The sequence below is a fragment of the Oculina patagonica genome, chromosome 12, assembly GCF_052425735.1.
Source record: "Oculina patagonica isolate OP01 chromosome 12, crgOcupat, whole genome shotgun sequence".
NCBI classification, from domain to species: domain Eukaryota; kingdom Metazoa; phylum Cnidaria; class Anthozoa; order Scleractinia; family Oculinidae; genus Oculina; species Oculina patagonica.
This window is the reverse complement of record NC_135769.1, coordinates 18,098,558-18,115,223: the sequence shown is the minus strand read 5'-3', so window position 1 is coordinate 18,115,223 and position 16,666 is coordinate 18,098,558. Positions and strand designations below refer to the sequence as shown.

The 16,666-nt window shown below is 39.3% G+C and overlaps 2 protein-coding genes and 1 pseudogene across 3 annotated transcripts in view; 2 read left to right on the top strand and 1 right to left on the bottom strand.

The window, feature by feature from the left end:
* The window catches only part of LOC144632401 (aconitate hydratase, mitochondrial-like), a 184,885-nt gene that overhangs the window by 87,803 nt on the left and 80,416 nt on the right, over nt 1-16,666 (bottom strand). The gene's annotated exons all lie outside the window — the stretch shown is intronic.
* On the top strand, nt 3,867-8,301 carry LOC144633466 (retinol dehydrogenase 8-like; annotated as a pseudogene). Its single transcript, XR_013567064.1, has 3 exons — nt 3,867-4,132; nt 7,276-7,548; nt 7,968-8,301. The product of XR_013567064.1 is annotated as a retinol dehydrogenase 8-like (transcript).
* LOC144632483 (uncharacterized) lies at nt 8,865-16,060 on the top strand. The gene is made up of 3 exons (XM_078491153.1): nt 8,865-8,973; nt 11,998-12,295; nt 14,842-16,060. Exons 2-3 carry the CDS (start codon nt 12,012-12,014, stop codon nt 15,314-15,316), a joined length of 759 nt encoding a protein of 252 aa, XP_078347279.1. The 5' UTR covers nt 8,865-8,973; nt 11,998-12,011; the 3' UTR covers nt 15,317-16,060.

The window sequence follows — 16,666 nt, the reverse complement described above, 5'->3', positions numbered from 1 at the left end:
ACGTATATCACTGCGCCATGCACAAAACTAAGCGGTAACTACACCGCAGACTTCCCCCTTTTAGCTTTACTTTGGAACTGAACAAGGTTACTTCTATTCCGGGTACCGACCGATCCCCCCCACAAATAACATCCAGATGACCAACGCATTAAATGAAGTTAACATTTTCATTATCACAAGTACTTAGTGGCAATGAAAATTTTACACGAAACTACTAAGGCCTATGTCTTATTGTGTAGTTGTAGTATAAAAGAGCTAGCTAAAGTATCTCTGAAAATAATAATTAAGCAATGAGTTTATTCACGATTGAGCTTCGGCGTGAAATTCCTGCAACTGCTTTAGCTAAATTAGCTCGACCGTTCGCGACGCTGATTGATTGAAACTAATCGGATGATGAACCGAGAACCAATCAGCTGCAGGGCCGTCAAATGTAGTAACGGCACGCTAGGAGTCATTTGCGGCCCGCAAAGCGTGTGGTTTCAATAGTAAGGGCAGTTGTCAATTTGGCCGCGTGTATTGATAATAATAACGATTACTTTTGGGTGTGCCCATGCATATATGAACCATTTTAGATGAAAAGACTACGGAGCTACTGATAAACAAAAAGGTGTCAAAATTTCTGTGGTTGTGGTTCCGCTCTCAAAGGTTTACTTGACAACCCTCTTTCCCTTGTTTGAAAGTCTAAACAAACTGGTCAATAACTGCAAGCAAAAAAAGTAGTAGGACGGTTGTCCGTGAACTAAAGCCTGGTTGTCATATAATCGCCCCTGTCAGTTCAAAAAGTTTTCTTGCGATGGGCATGGGCCTGGGGGCGGTTATATGAATTTAGAAAATAGCACAAAGTAAATACGTGCGCTGATTGGTTAAAAATTGTGTTTCTATAACTCGATGGAGACACAGACAGTTGTCGTAGACACGGCAATCAATTTCCGGCGCTGAAATAGCAATGCAAAAAAACAACTAAGAATTGTCCCAATAAGTCACAGCTGACAAAACCAGGTAAGACAAAATTGCACACGAAACAAGCGAGTAAGTACAGAGCCCGCTACACATCAAAGTTGTGAGAATATCGAGCGGCTGACCTTTCAAGTTGATTGGCGCCTTCACTCCATTCTGGCTTTGCAGCACTTCGCTCACACTCCTCAACGACAAGTTTCGCCGGTCAAACTTCTTTAAGTGCACCTTCCCTCCAAGGTTCGGTCGCTCTCGCACATCGGTCGTCAAACCATTCGGTTAGTTCATGAGCGAATCCACATCTTGACTCCTTCCAGTGCTGGACTTCAGTTAAACCATCGGCTTAGTTATTTCTCATAATCGTAACTTGGGGGCCTTTTTCTTTGTTTGTTTGGCCAAAAAAATGGTGAATTTTAGCCTGAATCAAATGTTGAACAGTTGATTATTTCTGTTCATCGACTCCCTTACTATGATTGGCTGATTATGTTCATGACGTAAAACCGCGAGGTGAAGAGAATCTACGTTTTGATGTTATGAGCGCTAAAATTACTTTGATGTGCGTTTTTACTGTGCTGTTTTCTGAATGACATGTTTCCCGTGTTTCTTCGAGTTAGAAACACTCGTGAAGTTGGGAGAACTCGCAGCTGTGGAACACTCGTCTATCGACTCGTGTTCCCACAGCATTTCTCGTTCTCCCAAACTCACTCTGTTTCTTTTACATTGACTCGGCCGAGTTTTCTTGCTGTCACGGGCGCGCCGAGTGCTCGCTCATGACGGGCGTGTCATGTTAGTGACTCTGATTGCAGTCCAAAACCTACAATTTGTGCACTTTGAGACAAAATCAGAATTTACCGCTAAGAGCTACTCGCGCGCGTGACTGTTTCTTCGGCGAATGAAAACAGTGGGAGAACCAATCAGATTCGCGGATTTCCAATAGAATACAGCTGAGTTTCTACAAACTCGATAGAAACACGGAACATGTTTTCTATTTCTTAAGCATTACACAGACGATCGCTAATTATAAGGTCTGCGGCGTTGGGGCGAACATGATCGCTTGGATCGCCCGTGTTCTATCCTTCTAGCTTCTTTAAAAGGAAGGTCCATGAAAGATGATGGGCCCTTCGTTTATTATGTACCAGTTGATGCTTTCTTCTTTAAAACTGAAAAAAAAAAAATACAAAAAGTTAATACCCTACCCTTACCTCTGAATATCGTTGCAGTTGCAGACTTGCATCTGGCGAGACCTGGCGAAAACATCTTGTGTCAAGCCATGGATGATGTTATTCTCGTCCCCAGAGCCCTTTTCGCTCCTCTTAGCCGGCGAAGCCTTGGTACGAGAAACAAAGCCTGTACAAAGGGCTCTGGCGACATTGGATTATGTAAAAGGCCTTATGTATGATTACGTTATATGCTGAAAATTCACCACCAAGCCTCGTTTACGCGAATTATACTCACCCTAAGCGACCTTCGTGCCGTTTTCACGTGGGTATTCTTTTCATCTTTGCTGCTTTGGTAATTCGTTACGGATAATATTTACAAGTTTGCATTTGAAAGCGAGGCTTGGTTGGTGTAACGAGCCAGTCTTACGTAAACATGCATAGGAGCTATTGATTAGTTTTGGGGACACCTTTGGCTCATCATTATGCATTTATTTAAAGCGTATGCACGAATTGCAACGACTAACATCGACAACTTTACGAGATATTCATGACTGGATAAAAATATGGGTGCCTGCGCATGATTAAAAAAATTCCTATTTCTTTGATATTTTGACCGATTTAAAACAACACTAAGCTTTATACGTTAATAGATATAGGAAGGGGGAGAGCGAAACTTTGCGGACCAAACGACTAAAAACACGGCGAGAGAGCAAGCGAACGTGGCGACGATTCTTCCAGGCGATACGACCCACGAAGACCCACGGGCGAGATCGAGGCCGAGTCGAGGTGAGAGCGAGGCTAGGTCGAACCGGTGACCTGCTCCGCTAAACATGAACTTCTGCTAGTGAACTCAACACCCAATTAATTATCATGGCTCCCCAAATCGTGCTGATCTCGGGCTGTTCCAGTGGTATTGGACTCGCTACTGCAGTTTTGCTTGCTCAAGATGATCAGAAACGCTTCAAGGTTTACGCCACCATGAGAAACCAGGCTAAAAAAGAACAACTGGAGGAAGAAGGAAAGGAAAATCTTGAAGATACGTTGGTTGTCAAGCCGATGGACGTGACAAGTGATGAATCTTCAAGATTTTCCTTTCCTTCTTCCTCCAGTTGTCCTTTTAGCCTGGTTCACCATGGTGGCGTAGACCCGAGAGCGTTTCTGATCGTCTTGAGCAAGCAAAACTGCAGCGAGTCCCATACCAGCCCCGAGATCAGCGACTGAATTAGTTGGGTGTTAAATTCGCGGACATGTTTAACGGAGCAAGGTCACCGATTCGACCTAGCCTCGCTCTCGCCTCGACTCGACTCGGTCTCGCCCGTAAGTAACTGTTAGTCATCGCCCCACCAGATCACTGGCGCCTCTCTCGCCGTGTTTTTAGTCGTTTGCAAAAATGCCTCTATATCTATTAACGTACAGTGTTAGATTGGTCAAAATCAAAGAAATGCGCGGAGCCTCCCGGTCGAATATCTCGTAAAGTTGCAATTCGGTAAGTACATATAAATTGATGATAAGTGTACTAAGATACGTTAATAGATATAGGAAGGGGGAGAGCGAAACTTTGCGGACCAAACGACTAAAAACACGGCGAGAGAGCAAGCGAACGTGGCGACGATTCTTCCAGGCGATACGACCCACGAAGACCCACGGGCGAGATCGAGGCCGAGTCGAGGTGAGAGCGAGGCTAGGTCGAACCGGTGACCTGCTCCGCTAAACATGAACTTCTGCCAGTGAACTTAACACCCAATTAATTATCATGGCTCCCCAAGTCGTGCTGATCTCGGGCTGTTCCAGTGGTATGGGACTCGCTACTGCAGTTTTGCTTGCTCAAGATGATCAGAAACGCTTCAAGGTTTACGCCACCATGAGAAACCAGGCTAAAAAAGGACAACTGGAGGAAGAAGGAAAGGAAAATCTTGAAGATACGTTGGTTGTCAAGCCAATGGACGTGACAAGTGACGAATCAGTTGAGAAAGCTGTGAAAGAAGTGCTGGACACTGAAGGAAGGATTTATGTGCTGTGTGAGTATCTTTTATAATTGATCGGTCAGTGTAAAACGCAGACTGCGGACTGCATCTGCAGACTGTGGGTAAAAGGAAGACATGAGAAAATGAAAACTGAAGACTCGGGGTGGGAATGCAGACGGAGGATACTGAAATTATGAAATATTCGGCAAAAGGACCATCCTTTGCTAACCGTTGCAGTAAAGCACCATAAAGATAAAAGTTACTAAACTTGTAACCGCTTTCATTGTTAAGTGCATCGCGGCTTACTTTCGTCATCCATCTTTCGACATTGTCTTTCGACCAGTGTGGTTCTGACCGGGCAACCGAATCCGTGTACCTTAGTACCAACCGATTTTCAATTACGTAGAAAAATGAAATTAAAATGTATTTTAAGAAAAGCGACAATTTTTTACGTTTGATAAAACATGTTTCGACAGAACTTCTGCCATTTTCAGTTGAATGATTATCAAAGCATAGAAAGTTGAATAATAATTAAGTAAGTTAAATATTTTTGAAACGTTCTCTAGTTAAAAATTTGTTAAAATATAAGCTTTCGGCTGCCAAACTGCAGCCTTTAACGAATGATAAAAATGGCGTGAATGAATAAATATATAGGGTAAAAATGTGTGAAAAAATTACAGAATAAAAATGCGTAAAAAGGTGACAAGAAAAATAGTGGGAATTTGATAATAAAAGAGAACTATTTTAAAAGAATAGAATATTGTGGAGGTAATGACCTAGCATTGTTGTCCGCTTCAGTTGTCATGACAGTGCCATGACTCAAGAGTTTTTCGCACGCGATAGTCTCCTTTGTCGATGATTCTTGCATTTTTGAAATCAATTTGATGGTCATTCATCCATGCATGGTTTGAAATGTTCGATCCTTTGTTACAATGTTTAACGTTTCTGATGTGTTCTTTTCTTCGCGTCTGTAGACATCTACCGGTTTCTCCAATGTAACTCCAATTACAGTCATTGTAACCTTTGCCAGTTGGATACCCGCCCCTTGGATACCCCTTTAGCTCTCTCTATAAGAACCTCTTTAGCCTAAAATTTGGAAATAGGTTCCTATTTTCTAAACTCGATTTAAGTGTTTACTTTTAGGGAAATAAGCTAAGAAAAGTCGAAGATGCTCTCTGGAGACACCTATGAATCTTATCACTCAAACTGCAATGTAAATGCTAATGTTGAAAATCATAAAATATTATTATTGATACAATCACAAAACATGAATGGTATGCAAATTTCATAAAACGAAAAGGCTGAATACCACTGAAAAAGCTATGAATAACAATGTAAATTTTTCTTTAGAAAATAAGAACCTAACTAAGCTAAATTTGTGTTAATTACCATTTATGTATGAACCTGTTTCGGCTAACTTGGGAAAATGTAGGTCTTACTCGCAGGTTTTTACTATACTTATGAAAAGCTTGTCACTGAAATCAAGACTCGATATCAGAATCTGTAGATTACGAAAGGTTAAAGCTGATTTCCAGTCCGTACTGCGCAGACTCGGGGTTTGTTTACGTTTTTGTTTTGAATTCGTTGAAACGTTACACTTCGGTGACAGCATACATGAAGTTTTTTAGTCCGCCATTACAGTTCGCTTCGTTCAAGAACTTCCGATGAGCTGCGCAGTACGGACTGTAATTCATCTTTAAGAGGTTTTGTAATCAACAAGGAATCTGGAAAAGAATGCCGGTTTCGGATGGGGTGCTCGATATCGCAGTACAAGCCGCCGTATCAGGGGAGAGGATGTGTTCCAAAGTTATGAATACTTATGTGGGTATATACCTGTTTGAAGAATCGTTGACCCATGAAAACCATAAACCATGAACGATGCGACCCAAATGTTGAATGGGAAATTGGAAAAAAATAATTGTTCTCTTTGACAGAATAAGCATGGTAATTAGACAGGTTACATAAATCATGCTCCAAAGGTTCTCAAAGAAATAAAATGTCTTGATTACCAATAGAAATAATATTACTAAGCTTACCAATGCTGTCTACCCAGAACACCATTGGGTCACATCGTTCATGGTTTATGCTTTTCCCAGGGTCAACGTTTCTTCGATTAGGTATAACTGCAATTTACTTCTTCTAATGACAGTATATTTTTAAAGGTTGCAAACATTTTCCCGTGCGCTGTGAACAGCTTCAGCGCTTTGTGTAACAAAGCGATCACAACATGAACTGTTCACAGCGCACGGAAAAATGTTTGCAGCCTTTAAAAATATACTGTCATAAGAAGACGTAAATTGCAGTTATACCCACATAAGTATTCATGACTGTAATTGTAATTTTGGAACACATCCTTACCTCTGATACGGCGGCTTGTACTGCGATATCGAGCACTCCATCTCAAACCGGCATTCTTTTTCAGATTCCTTGTTGATTACAAAACCTCTTAACCTTTCGTAATCTACAGATTCTGATATCGACTCTTGATTTTAGTGACAAGCTCTTCATAAGGGGTCTTCATAAGAGCGTTTCTGTTCGATAAGAAACCGGCAGACAAAGTCTTTATCAAAAACATCTTCTAACGCCGCCATTTTTGTTTGTTTAATATTCCCGCCTAAACAAAGATTGTCATGATCAGTTTCAATGCTTTTGGCCAAAAAGAAAAAACGAAAACGAAGTTTCGTTTTCCAAATTCGATACGAAAACAAGAAACAAAAACGAAAATTTAAATCCGTTTTTAGAGCTATAGAAAAAAACGAAGAACAAAAAGCATGAAGTGAAATCGAATTCCGACGGTATAAAATATGGTCTTGGGACTTGTCCCTCCCGAGTCCCTTCTGTTTCGCGCTCGTCACCAGTCGCTCGCGCTTAGAGCTCGGCTTTGTTAACAGCAAAAATCCATGCGAAGCGTGTGGAGAGGAGACAGTCACTACGACAAGCTTCTGCCATAGTTCTCTATCTGTATATGTTGTGATTTTCCCCCGCTTCTACAAAGTGATGAGTTCATGTATACAACAACAACAACAACAGCAACCACAACAACCATCGTTTTATTTTGCCACAAAAGATAGGAATATTTACAGCCTAATTGTGTGAATCTGAGTAGTTTTATTAGCTCAATCACGTCTTTACACTGTCTGTAAATCTGATTTACTCCCATTTCCTGTTATCAAACCGTAAACAAATTTGTTTTGCAGTTAACAATGCTGGCGTGTCCCTTTTACGATTTTTGACTGCGTTTCAATGGACTTGGCAAAGGAAACATTTGATATCAACTTCTTTGGCACCCTCCGATTGATCAAGGCCGTCCTGCCGAGCATGAAAGCGAGGCAAAGTGGACACATCATCAACAATGGCAGCGCCTTTGGAGTTATCGGTGCTCCATTCTTTGAGATCTACAGTGCGTCAAAGTTCGCTGTCGATGGGCTTACGGAATCTCTGGTACCTACACTTCGGCAGTTTAACATAAGGCAAAGCTAGAAGATCAAAAAGCCAAAAAAAACTATAACGTTAAGGAATCCACTGCACGGAAAATGATGGCGGCTGCACATTTTATTATTGCGAAATTCGTAGCCTGCGAGTTTCGAAGAGCGAAGCGAGCCGCGAGCAAAAGAAACGAAACTTTTGCTCGCTAGCTCGCATCGCTCGCTGACTCAGCCGCTCGCTTTGCTCGCCGAAACTCGCGGCCCGGCCGCTCGCGCCCCGCCACACCAGCTACAAAATTCGTCTCTGTACTAAGGACATTTTTCATGCTTGGTTTAATTTTTTTAGAACTTTCTGTGCCGTTTTTATGAACAATTTGTTTTATACCCAGAGCCGTTAACCCATAAATATTTGTGTTTAAATCTGAATCAGATCTCGTATCTTCATTGTTTTCGTTCGAAAACAGGTGCACGCTACTCGAACCAGGCCCCGTGAGCACGGCCATCGGAGAAAATGAAAAAGTGAGGACTGAAGATGTTGACTTGAAAACCGCTGACCAGAAGACACGTGACTTATGGGAGAGAATGCAGGAAAGATTTAATGCAGCTGGTAACAGAGATAGGTTAACACCGCTGGCCATAGCAGAGGTTGACAAGGAAATAATTTTAAGCGAAAGGCCGGAGTTTCGTTATCACACAAATAAAACATTTTGTGCAGAAGAAATAACTGCTAAATTGGCTGATCCAACTGGATTTAACTCAGTGGATCTCATTGCCAAACACTTTTGTGAAGAAAACTAGTTTTTCTATAAGTCACCTTCGATTTTATTTATTCTGTAAAAGTGCATAAGAACAAGAACTCTTTGATGTATTAGTAGTTAAGTGCTGCATTTTTTTCTCTAACTCTTTCAATATAGAGATGTAGGCAAGCTAATCTGTTACATCTGCCGAAAGTACGCGCAGAAGCTTCGAAAAAAAATTTTATTATTCGGTTGCCAAATCTACGATCACTTTCAAAATAATACGTAATTTTAAATTTTTCTTACTTTATGCGTTTTGGTTTGTATTTTTCTTTTTTCGGGGTATTTGTTGACAACAGTTTTCATTGTAAAACTTATTAAGTAACCCTGTAAATGCTTTTAAACTACTACAATATAAAACCTCTTTTTTTTTTTTTTTTTTTTTACAAGTGATTAAAAAAAAATTATGCAATCGATTTATATTTTGTCACTTTAGATCCTGTCTATTCGCAAATTGATTGATTTTGTTGTGTTTCTATGGTATTCCTGCTTTCTTACGGGAATGAAGACATGTAATTAGAATGCACGAAGCACTTTTTTAATTCACCGAATTGTTTAGAGTCATTGAAATGTAGTTGGGCTATCTCTGACGCCGCTCCCGTTCAGAAATTCTGATAAAAATTTAACTTAAAGTTGGCTGCCTTAAAATTGAGCATTCAAATATCGCAGCAAGGTAAGGACCTTATTTTTACCTCGTAGTTAAATTTAAATACGAAGAAAGAAACTTCTGAAGTCTTATTTGTTTAAGACTCGAATGTTAGACTTATTTGATGCAAAATTAGCCCTTCATGGTAATATAAGGGGTTCCCACTTTCAAACAAGGAAGCTGATCGATTAGCTATGTCGACTCGTACATGTTAACGTTTATTGGTTTAGCCGGGTTATACCGCGGCTATGAATCCGCGATAAAACGAACGCATGCATGCTCGGAGACGGACAAATAGCTTATTCGTACGTAATAAACATAACTTGGATAAAACGAATTTTCATGCAGGCTCTTAAGTTTCACGTCAATTTTCTGAAATAATAATTTGCACAGCGAAGTGTCATCCAATAAAACAGCAACGAAATGTTCCTTCTCCTTTGTGTGCAACTTACATGCTTATTCTTGAGGGCCGAATCGCTAGTGGGTTCAGTTTCGGTTGAGACTAATTAAAAGTGTGTTTCGTTACTGCGTAACTATAGGACGTTCGAATATAAAAGTTCGTAAAGCGTTCAAGCCCGTTCCCGGCGCAAACTTTGGTTGCGATAACAAGGGTACGAATATACGTACACACAGGTATCTTCCGGCCCTCGCACGGCACAAAGCCCGGGCAAATTGAGGGACTGCATGCCAGACGACTGACATTTCAGGTTATCAGTTCAGGTACTTATCAACGGCGCTAACTTGAATTTTTTTTTACACGAATCATTGTGAGAATTACATGCTAGGATTCCTTCATCTGGTAATTATTGTAAATTTCTGTGCTGAATATTTATTAAGTCTCCTCAATAATTACGAAAAGAGGGAGGAGAAATGTAGTTAACGTAATCGATGCAAGGCAGAAACCGCTGTACAATGTAGATTAGAAGTAAAATTGTCTTAACTTCTTTATAAACGCACTTTAAAGTAGTTTTAAAAGGTTAGTTTCTACATGATCTCTGTATATTATCCCTTTGGTCGCGGATATTCATGCATACGTGTTCAAGACCATTCTGTTGCCTGACGATCGACTTTAGCGTTAAAAGGTTTGATTGTCATTACACTGCTGGAATCATAAAAGAGTTCTGTACATTGAAAAAAAAAAAAAACCCGAACTATCCGTAGTTTTTATTATTGAGGAAAGACCAAATTTCTTTTAAACAAGTCAATACAATTTGCCTACTCGTTAGCAAAAGACTTAATCACCAAAACCGTTTTCATTGTAGACTGTTTTGAGGGAAATCTATTCCTTCTTTGTGCGCAATAAGGTACACAGCTGAGAGAAGACAAATAAAGTAGTACACAACACTGTTTAAACAAACACGTTTGGATGTGTTAAAAAATTAGTTAAAAATAATACCACTTTTAAAATTATATATCAATACAACATGTGATTAAAATATCAGTTTCTATTACCATACGAATTTTATGAAAAAATCCATTTTGCTATTTTCTTGACCATAGCTGCTCTATAAACAGATGTAGACAAACTAAACGATCGCCCAATAGCCACTAACAAGAGGCAGCGACATTCAACTCCCTTCATACAACTTCATACAATTGGAAAGAAAAATCGAGGGGAAAGGAGAGCGTTCTTTTCACCAATTTTTTTTCTCATTGTTTTAAATGACTTTCCCTAGCTTATCACTAACTGCCCCTCGGTCTTAGACGATGGAATCATAAAACAATTCTTCATTTTTTACAAGTGATTAACGGCTAATATCAACGACGACATTACCTGATCGCATTGTCAAGCAGGCAGGTGGCCAGAATAAAGAAAAAACCGTGTTCAACGTAAAAATCCTCTGAGCAAACGTAAAAAAATAAGGCACTCACTTTGGAGAATAAATATTTCGATCTTTGGACCAGCAAGGGTTATCTTGGGGCCGAGTAGGGTTATGAAGAGAAAAGAACTTTTTAGAGCCGTGTCAGAAATAAAACCATCCTCTGTTTTGTTATCAGGGGAAAATTATTACTGGAAGTGCGATCGATCGAGTGTGTGTTTTAGAGCTTACCTTTTTCTAGATGCATATGAGCCATTTTAATCAAAATATTCCCAGCTAACAAAGCTCGTTTTCATTTGTTTGATGATCGTTGCATCATATTTACCAAAATTAACACCAAAACAGGTGGTGACATTATTCTTTTCAAGTGATTTTCTATTCAGCAATTTTCTATACCGACGCTTTTGATTATGCTCATGAAGGACTGTGGAAAGGTATATGCCAGTTTCAATCATACTCCTCCACGGTTTTCAATTATATCGTTTGTGGACCCTTAACAGACAACACGTTTGCTTCACTTGTGAAATGTTTTTTTTTCGCCTGGCGTCAAGAGCTGCTTGATCTCCCGAGACTTTCAGTCCACCTCAATTTTCTCTACCGCCTTTTTTACGCTTTATTGTGTGGACGGCCTACTTAACTTTTGCCTTCAAAACCTACGTGAGTGCATTATGCGTGGCCGGTTTGCACATTGACTAGATGACCGATTGGAGTTCATTCTAAGAACATAGCCCAACGATGGGCATCTGCATTCAATCTTCTATGTATAAATTACAGGTTATGTGTAGAGGGAGATACTGGGGCTTTCTATCAAAGCAACGTCTTCAGTTAGCTGGAAACAGAAAAAATACGTTCATTTTAATTCGCGCAACGTTTGTGTAAAACACTTGGTAAAGACCTAAAAGGAACTACATGTTCCTGGCAATATATTTTGTTATTTTAAGCGACGTACGACCACAAAATAGTAATTAACTGAAGAAGGAAAATGCAAAGAGGGGAAAATATAAGAAACCGGGACAAGGAAGTTGGGATAGGCGACGGTTCAACCAAATACAGACGATTGTAAATAAAGAACTTCAAACGCTACATCGGTCAGCTCGTTACGTAGTCCCTAAAGCTTTGTTTCAGTTTCACGTTACGCTTAAGTTTCGCGTAAATATTTATAACGCGAGTTGCTTACTCTTAAAATACGTGTTAAATATATTTATTTCAAACTGGTGCTCTTAATTCACAGATATCCAGTGCAAGATGGCGGAGATCTGCAATAAAATGATGGAATGTTTTACAAGTGGATATCAAGCACTTACAGACCTGGAACATAAAGAAGACATGTCGTTTGATGCCGTCGAAGCAGACATCGAGGAAATGAATGAAAAATGGACAACACTGGAAACTGAAACACGGTCAAAAATAAAAGAAACGGTGGAATATTTTAGCCAGTTTCGAGAAAATGAACCTGAAGAAAGCGAATTTGACTCAATCAAGGAGCGAGCCTCACAGCTTAAAATGGAGCATGAAAAACTTTATACAAGGTAGGTAAACAATTGCAAATACTGCAGGTTGTATCATAACAACCATTGTTCTTGGGTGGTGTGACCGTTGTTTCAACTTCGCGAGTTTTGGGTTCGGTTTGAGTTCTTCGGGCCAGCGAATGAGAGCCTTAAGTTGTTTTGAAACAGATTTGTGGAACGCAAAGTTAATTCTAATTCGAACACAGGCAAATGAATGGAAATCAGCCAAAAAGAGTTAAAAAATACAAAATTTAAAGTAAAAAATTTCACTGCAAACACAACCCTGCACATGCCTTGAATTTTTTTAATTAGGAAAAATTCTTGCAAGAAATCTTTTGAGCAGTTGAAAGCATATAATTTTAGCATATGGTAGGAGAATATAATCGCTATGATTCAAAGTAACAACTTGGAAAGGATGTAAGAACCTTCAAAATCACCTGCAAAGAAAAGCGATCGAATAATGCAAAGGTTGTTGGTTCGCTCTTATTAGTAAAGCTAAATACGTAAGGTGTTTAACTTGATCTCTTTTAAACTAATCTTCAGTAGCCCTTCATAGCTGCAAAAAGTTCGATTCACATTCGCCATGTGTTAAACTTTATTAGTACTCGGGAAATCAATTAGCAAGGCTACAGGTACTACTACTGTTCAGTTCTTTTCCACCTGTAGACCCAATGAGGATTAAAAGGAAACAACATGTTATCCTAAGTCCTAATTTGTCAAAAATTGTAGTCGTGTCAAAGTGAATAATTCTCCTATTCAAATAATATGCTTGTTTACCACCAGAGACTGTGATAACTACATGTGCATAATGACGACGACAACAACAACAACAACCAAAATTTGTTCTTGAAGTTTTCGTTAATATTTATTAGAGCGGTTTTCACTTGAGTGTCGAAAGTAATTCGGGTTTGCATTGGTTTTGCATTACTACGCTCAGTGATTGGTTTAAAACTCTCGCGCCACTTTCTCAGCCAATCAGAAGAAAAACCAAAAGCAATCGTGACTCGCTTGCGCACGTTCTCCCGCGCTTCGTGCCGGCTTCATGTATTTGCTTCGAGTTTTGATTGGTTTACTGGATTGTCTGTGTTCTTTGTGATTGGCTAGAGTGATTACTTTCGTTTTGGTTTTACGACACTCAATTGAAAACTGCTCTAATATTTACAACAAAGTCATACTCGTTCCCAGTCCCTACTTATTGTTCCTAAAAGGTGATTGAAGACTGGGAAGAAATGATGTCATGGTGAATTTATCGCCATGTGTCATGCTACTTAGCAACATCAACTCCCGCGGAACACTGGTCTATGGCGGGCTCAGTCCTGAATTCTCTTTTTTTTAAATTCCTCGCCAGTTCCTTTTACCTCTCTTCCTCCCTCTCTCTTTTAAAAGATAAAAACACTCACTTTCGGTTTGTATCTGTTAAGAAACCTATTTTGTTTTTGCAAGGAACCTCTACATAGGATTTAACCTCAAGGTCCTACTCTTCAAACCTATTATGCATATTGATTATATTATATTATATTATATTATATTATATTATATTATATTATATTATATTATATTATATTATATTATATTATATTATATTATATTATATTATATTATGTTATGTTACTATGTTATGTTATGTTATGTTATGTTATGTTATGTTATGTTATGTTATGTTATGTTATGTTATGTTATGTTATGTTATGTTATATTATATTATATTATGTTTTATACCATGCCATAGAAAATACAGCCAATCAGAATACAGGAAAGCCGTTGTATATTCGACGGTATTCAACCCAACCTTCCCATCGTGCGCTGCGATCTTATTCTCGATGAAATTTAGTGAGCGTATTTTCTATGGCATGGTATAAAATAGTTACACAACACTTTCTCGTGGTATACTATGGAATATCCCACTTGTCACTTGTATTTTCTTCGTATACACACTCACCTAAAGGCTCGTGTGTATACCGGGAAAATACAAGTGACTCGTGGGATATTCCATAGTATACCACTCGAAAGCGTTGCATAACTAGTATATATTATATTATAGGTAAAGTATTATAAGTTTTTGTGTAAACTGTGAGAGTGCACTCACTGTTCAACAAAATAACCCTTCAACAATAAAAGAAAGGCATTCGCTTTTTTCACGATCCTATAATACATCTTGTTTACCCCCCAAAATTGGGACGATTGTACGTCATTGTAAATCCCAAGAGGAATTGAAAACAATGCTTATGCAAAAATTTTTAGGGGGTAAACAAGATGTATTATGGGAACGGTGAAAACAGCGAATAAATCCATTCTCCAAGACGTACAAAACGAAATCAATGGTTTTTTTGTGGGTTTCGTTCAATTAATACTGTCAAACTTGAAAGTTTTCGGCCACTTCATTGTAACCAAACTAATTATTAACAAGTTTTGTGACTTGCGCCGTCTGTTTTAGCAAGGCCAAGCCACTACTAGTTAGTGGATTTCCAACTGATACCAACACCTTCATTGGATTTTAAAGTAGCATTAAATCTTGGCGACACTGCCCCTTTATGCATTTGAATAATCTACTTTTCCAATTTTTTCAGGCACACAGACCTAGTAGGTGCCGTTGAAGTGGATCCAGGCATAGTTGAAAGGCAGTACAACTACAGCAAAAAAATGAAAGAACAAATTGTAAATCACGCAACAAAAGCTCTGATCGCCGCCATACTCCTTGGAATGATACTCGGCGGAGTAATAGCATGGAGAACTTATAACGCCGAGATAATTCCTATTGTGCTCGGAGTTTTTGCCGGAGGAGGGTCGGTAACTATCATTGGCGGCTTAGCTTACCTCATTTTGATAAGTGTGGCGAGAAGGGGAGTCAAGAAATGGGAAGGTCTACGAGACCGAGTCTCCAAGCTCAAAGTACTGGATAAACTTATTGAAAAGAAAACTGAGGATTTATATCCTGTTCCTAATATATTGCTAGACAGAATTTTAAACAAACATACTAACGTAACAAGAGGGTCGATTGCATTGATTAAGCAATGTGATAAATACAATGAAACATCGACATAACGGGCATGCTAAAAAATATTAGATCGGAACAATGAGCTACGGGGAAAAGTACAAAAGGCTGGTATTTTAAGTATAGAGGGGTTAAGATATTCAGTAATTTAAGTATATGACAAGTTTTATTGAGGTTAATATTTGCTGTGCTCAACTTGTTCCAGGCTGTCGTTCGCACGTTTATTTCAAACGTTTCCAACAATATAAGAGACTGGAACAGAAGTCGCCTGTCTGCGACTCAGTCTACTGCTTCGTTTTCAGTCGTTCGCTTTCAGCTCATGACATTCTCGTCCCTGTAGCCCTTATCGTTTCTCTTAGCCGGCGGGGTGTTGACACGAAAAACGAAGGGCTCTGGAGACAGTGGATTTCCAGTCCTAGATTCTAGGACTTGCGGACTTCATGTATGCAGTCATGATGCAGTTCAAAAGAACTGTTTCAAACAGCCAATAAAAAAATTCGAATTATCTCAAAAATCCTATATCCCAAGAGCCCTTCGTTACTCGTACCAAGGCTCCGCCGGCTAAGAGAAACGAAAAGGGCTATGGGGACGAGAATGAGCTCATAACTGTTTGCGATTCGCACTTGTTCCCAGCTCTTCCACACGATCCGCTTTGTCGTATTGCTTTTGAAAGAGCCTGTTAGAGAGGCATTCCCAGAAGTTTGTCGCTGCGGTCACTTCATATTGTTCCATTTTATTCCTGTTGTGTCTTGGACAGCAGAGAAGAAGGGACACTTACTCTGTGTTTAAAATGTTTTTATTATAGCAAGAAGCCAGAATTTGGCTTGTAGAAGATCTTTTACCCATTTACTACAATCTTCATAGTACATCTGTTTAAAGCTCCAATGTATTTCAGGGAATATTCAATTAAAAAAATTCTAAAGATTTGTATCTTATTAAATGTTGAAATAAACTAAAACAAGAATAAAACATCTAAATTACTACTACTACTACTACTACTACTACTACTACTACTACTACTACTACTACTACTACTACTACTACTACTACTACTACTACTACTACTACTACTACTACTACTACTACTACTACTACTACTACTACTACTACTACTGCTACTGCTGCTGCTGCTGCTGCTGCTGCTGCTGCTGCTGCTGCTGCTGCTGCTGCTGCTGCTGCTACTACTACTACTACTACTACTGCTACTACTACTACTACCACTACTACTACTACTACTACTACTACTACTACTACTACTGCTGCTGCTGCTGCTGCTGCTGCTGCTGCTGCTGCTGCTGCTGCTGCTGCTGCTGCTGCTGCTGCTGCTGCTGCTGCTGCTGCTGCTGCTACTACTACTACTACTACTACTACTACTACTACTACTAATAATAATAATAATA

What these genes read in the sequence shown, in the direction of transcription:
- LOC144632483 (XM_078491153.1), top strand. Translation starts at nt 12,012, where the DNA reads ATGGCGGAGATCTGCAATAAAATGATGGAATGTTTTACAAGTGGATAT. An exon ending in CATGAAAAACTTTATACAAG is followed by an intron (nt 12,296 to 14,841) that starts GTAGGTAAACAA and finishes CAATTTTTTCAG; the next exon opens with GCACACAGACCTAGTAGGTG.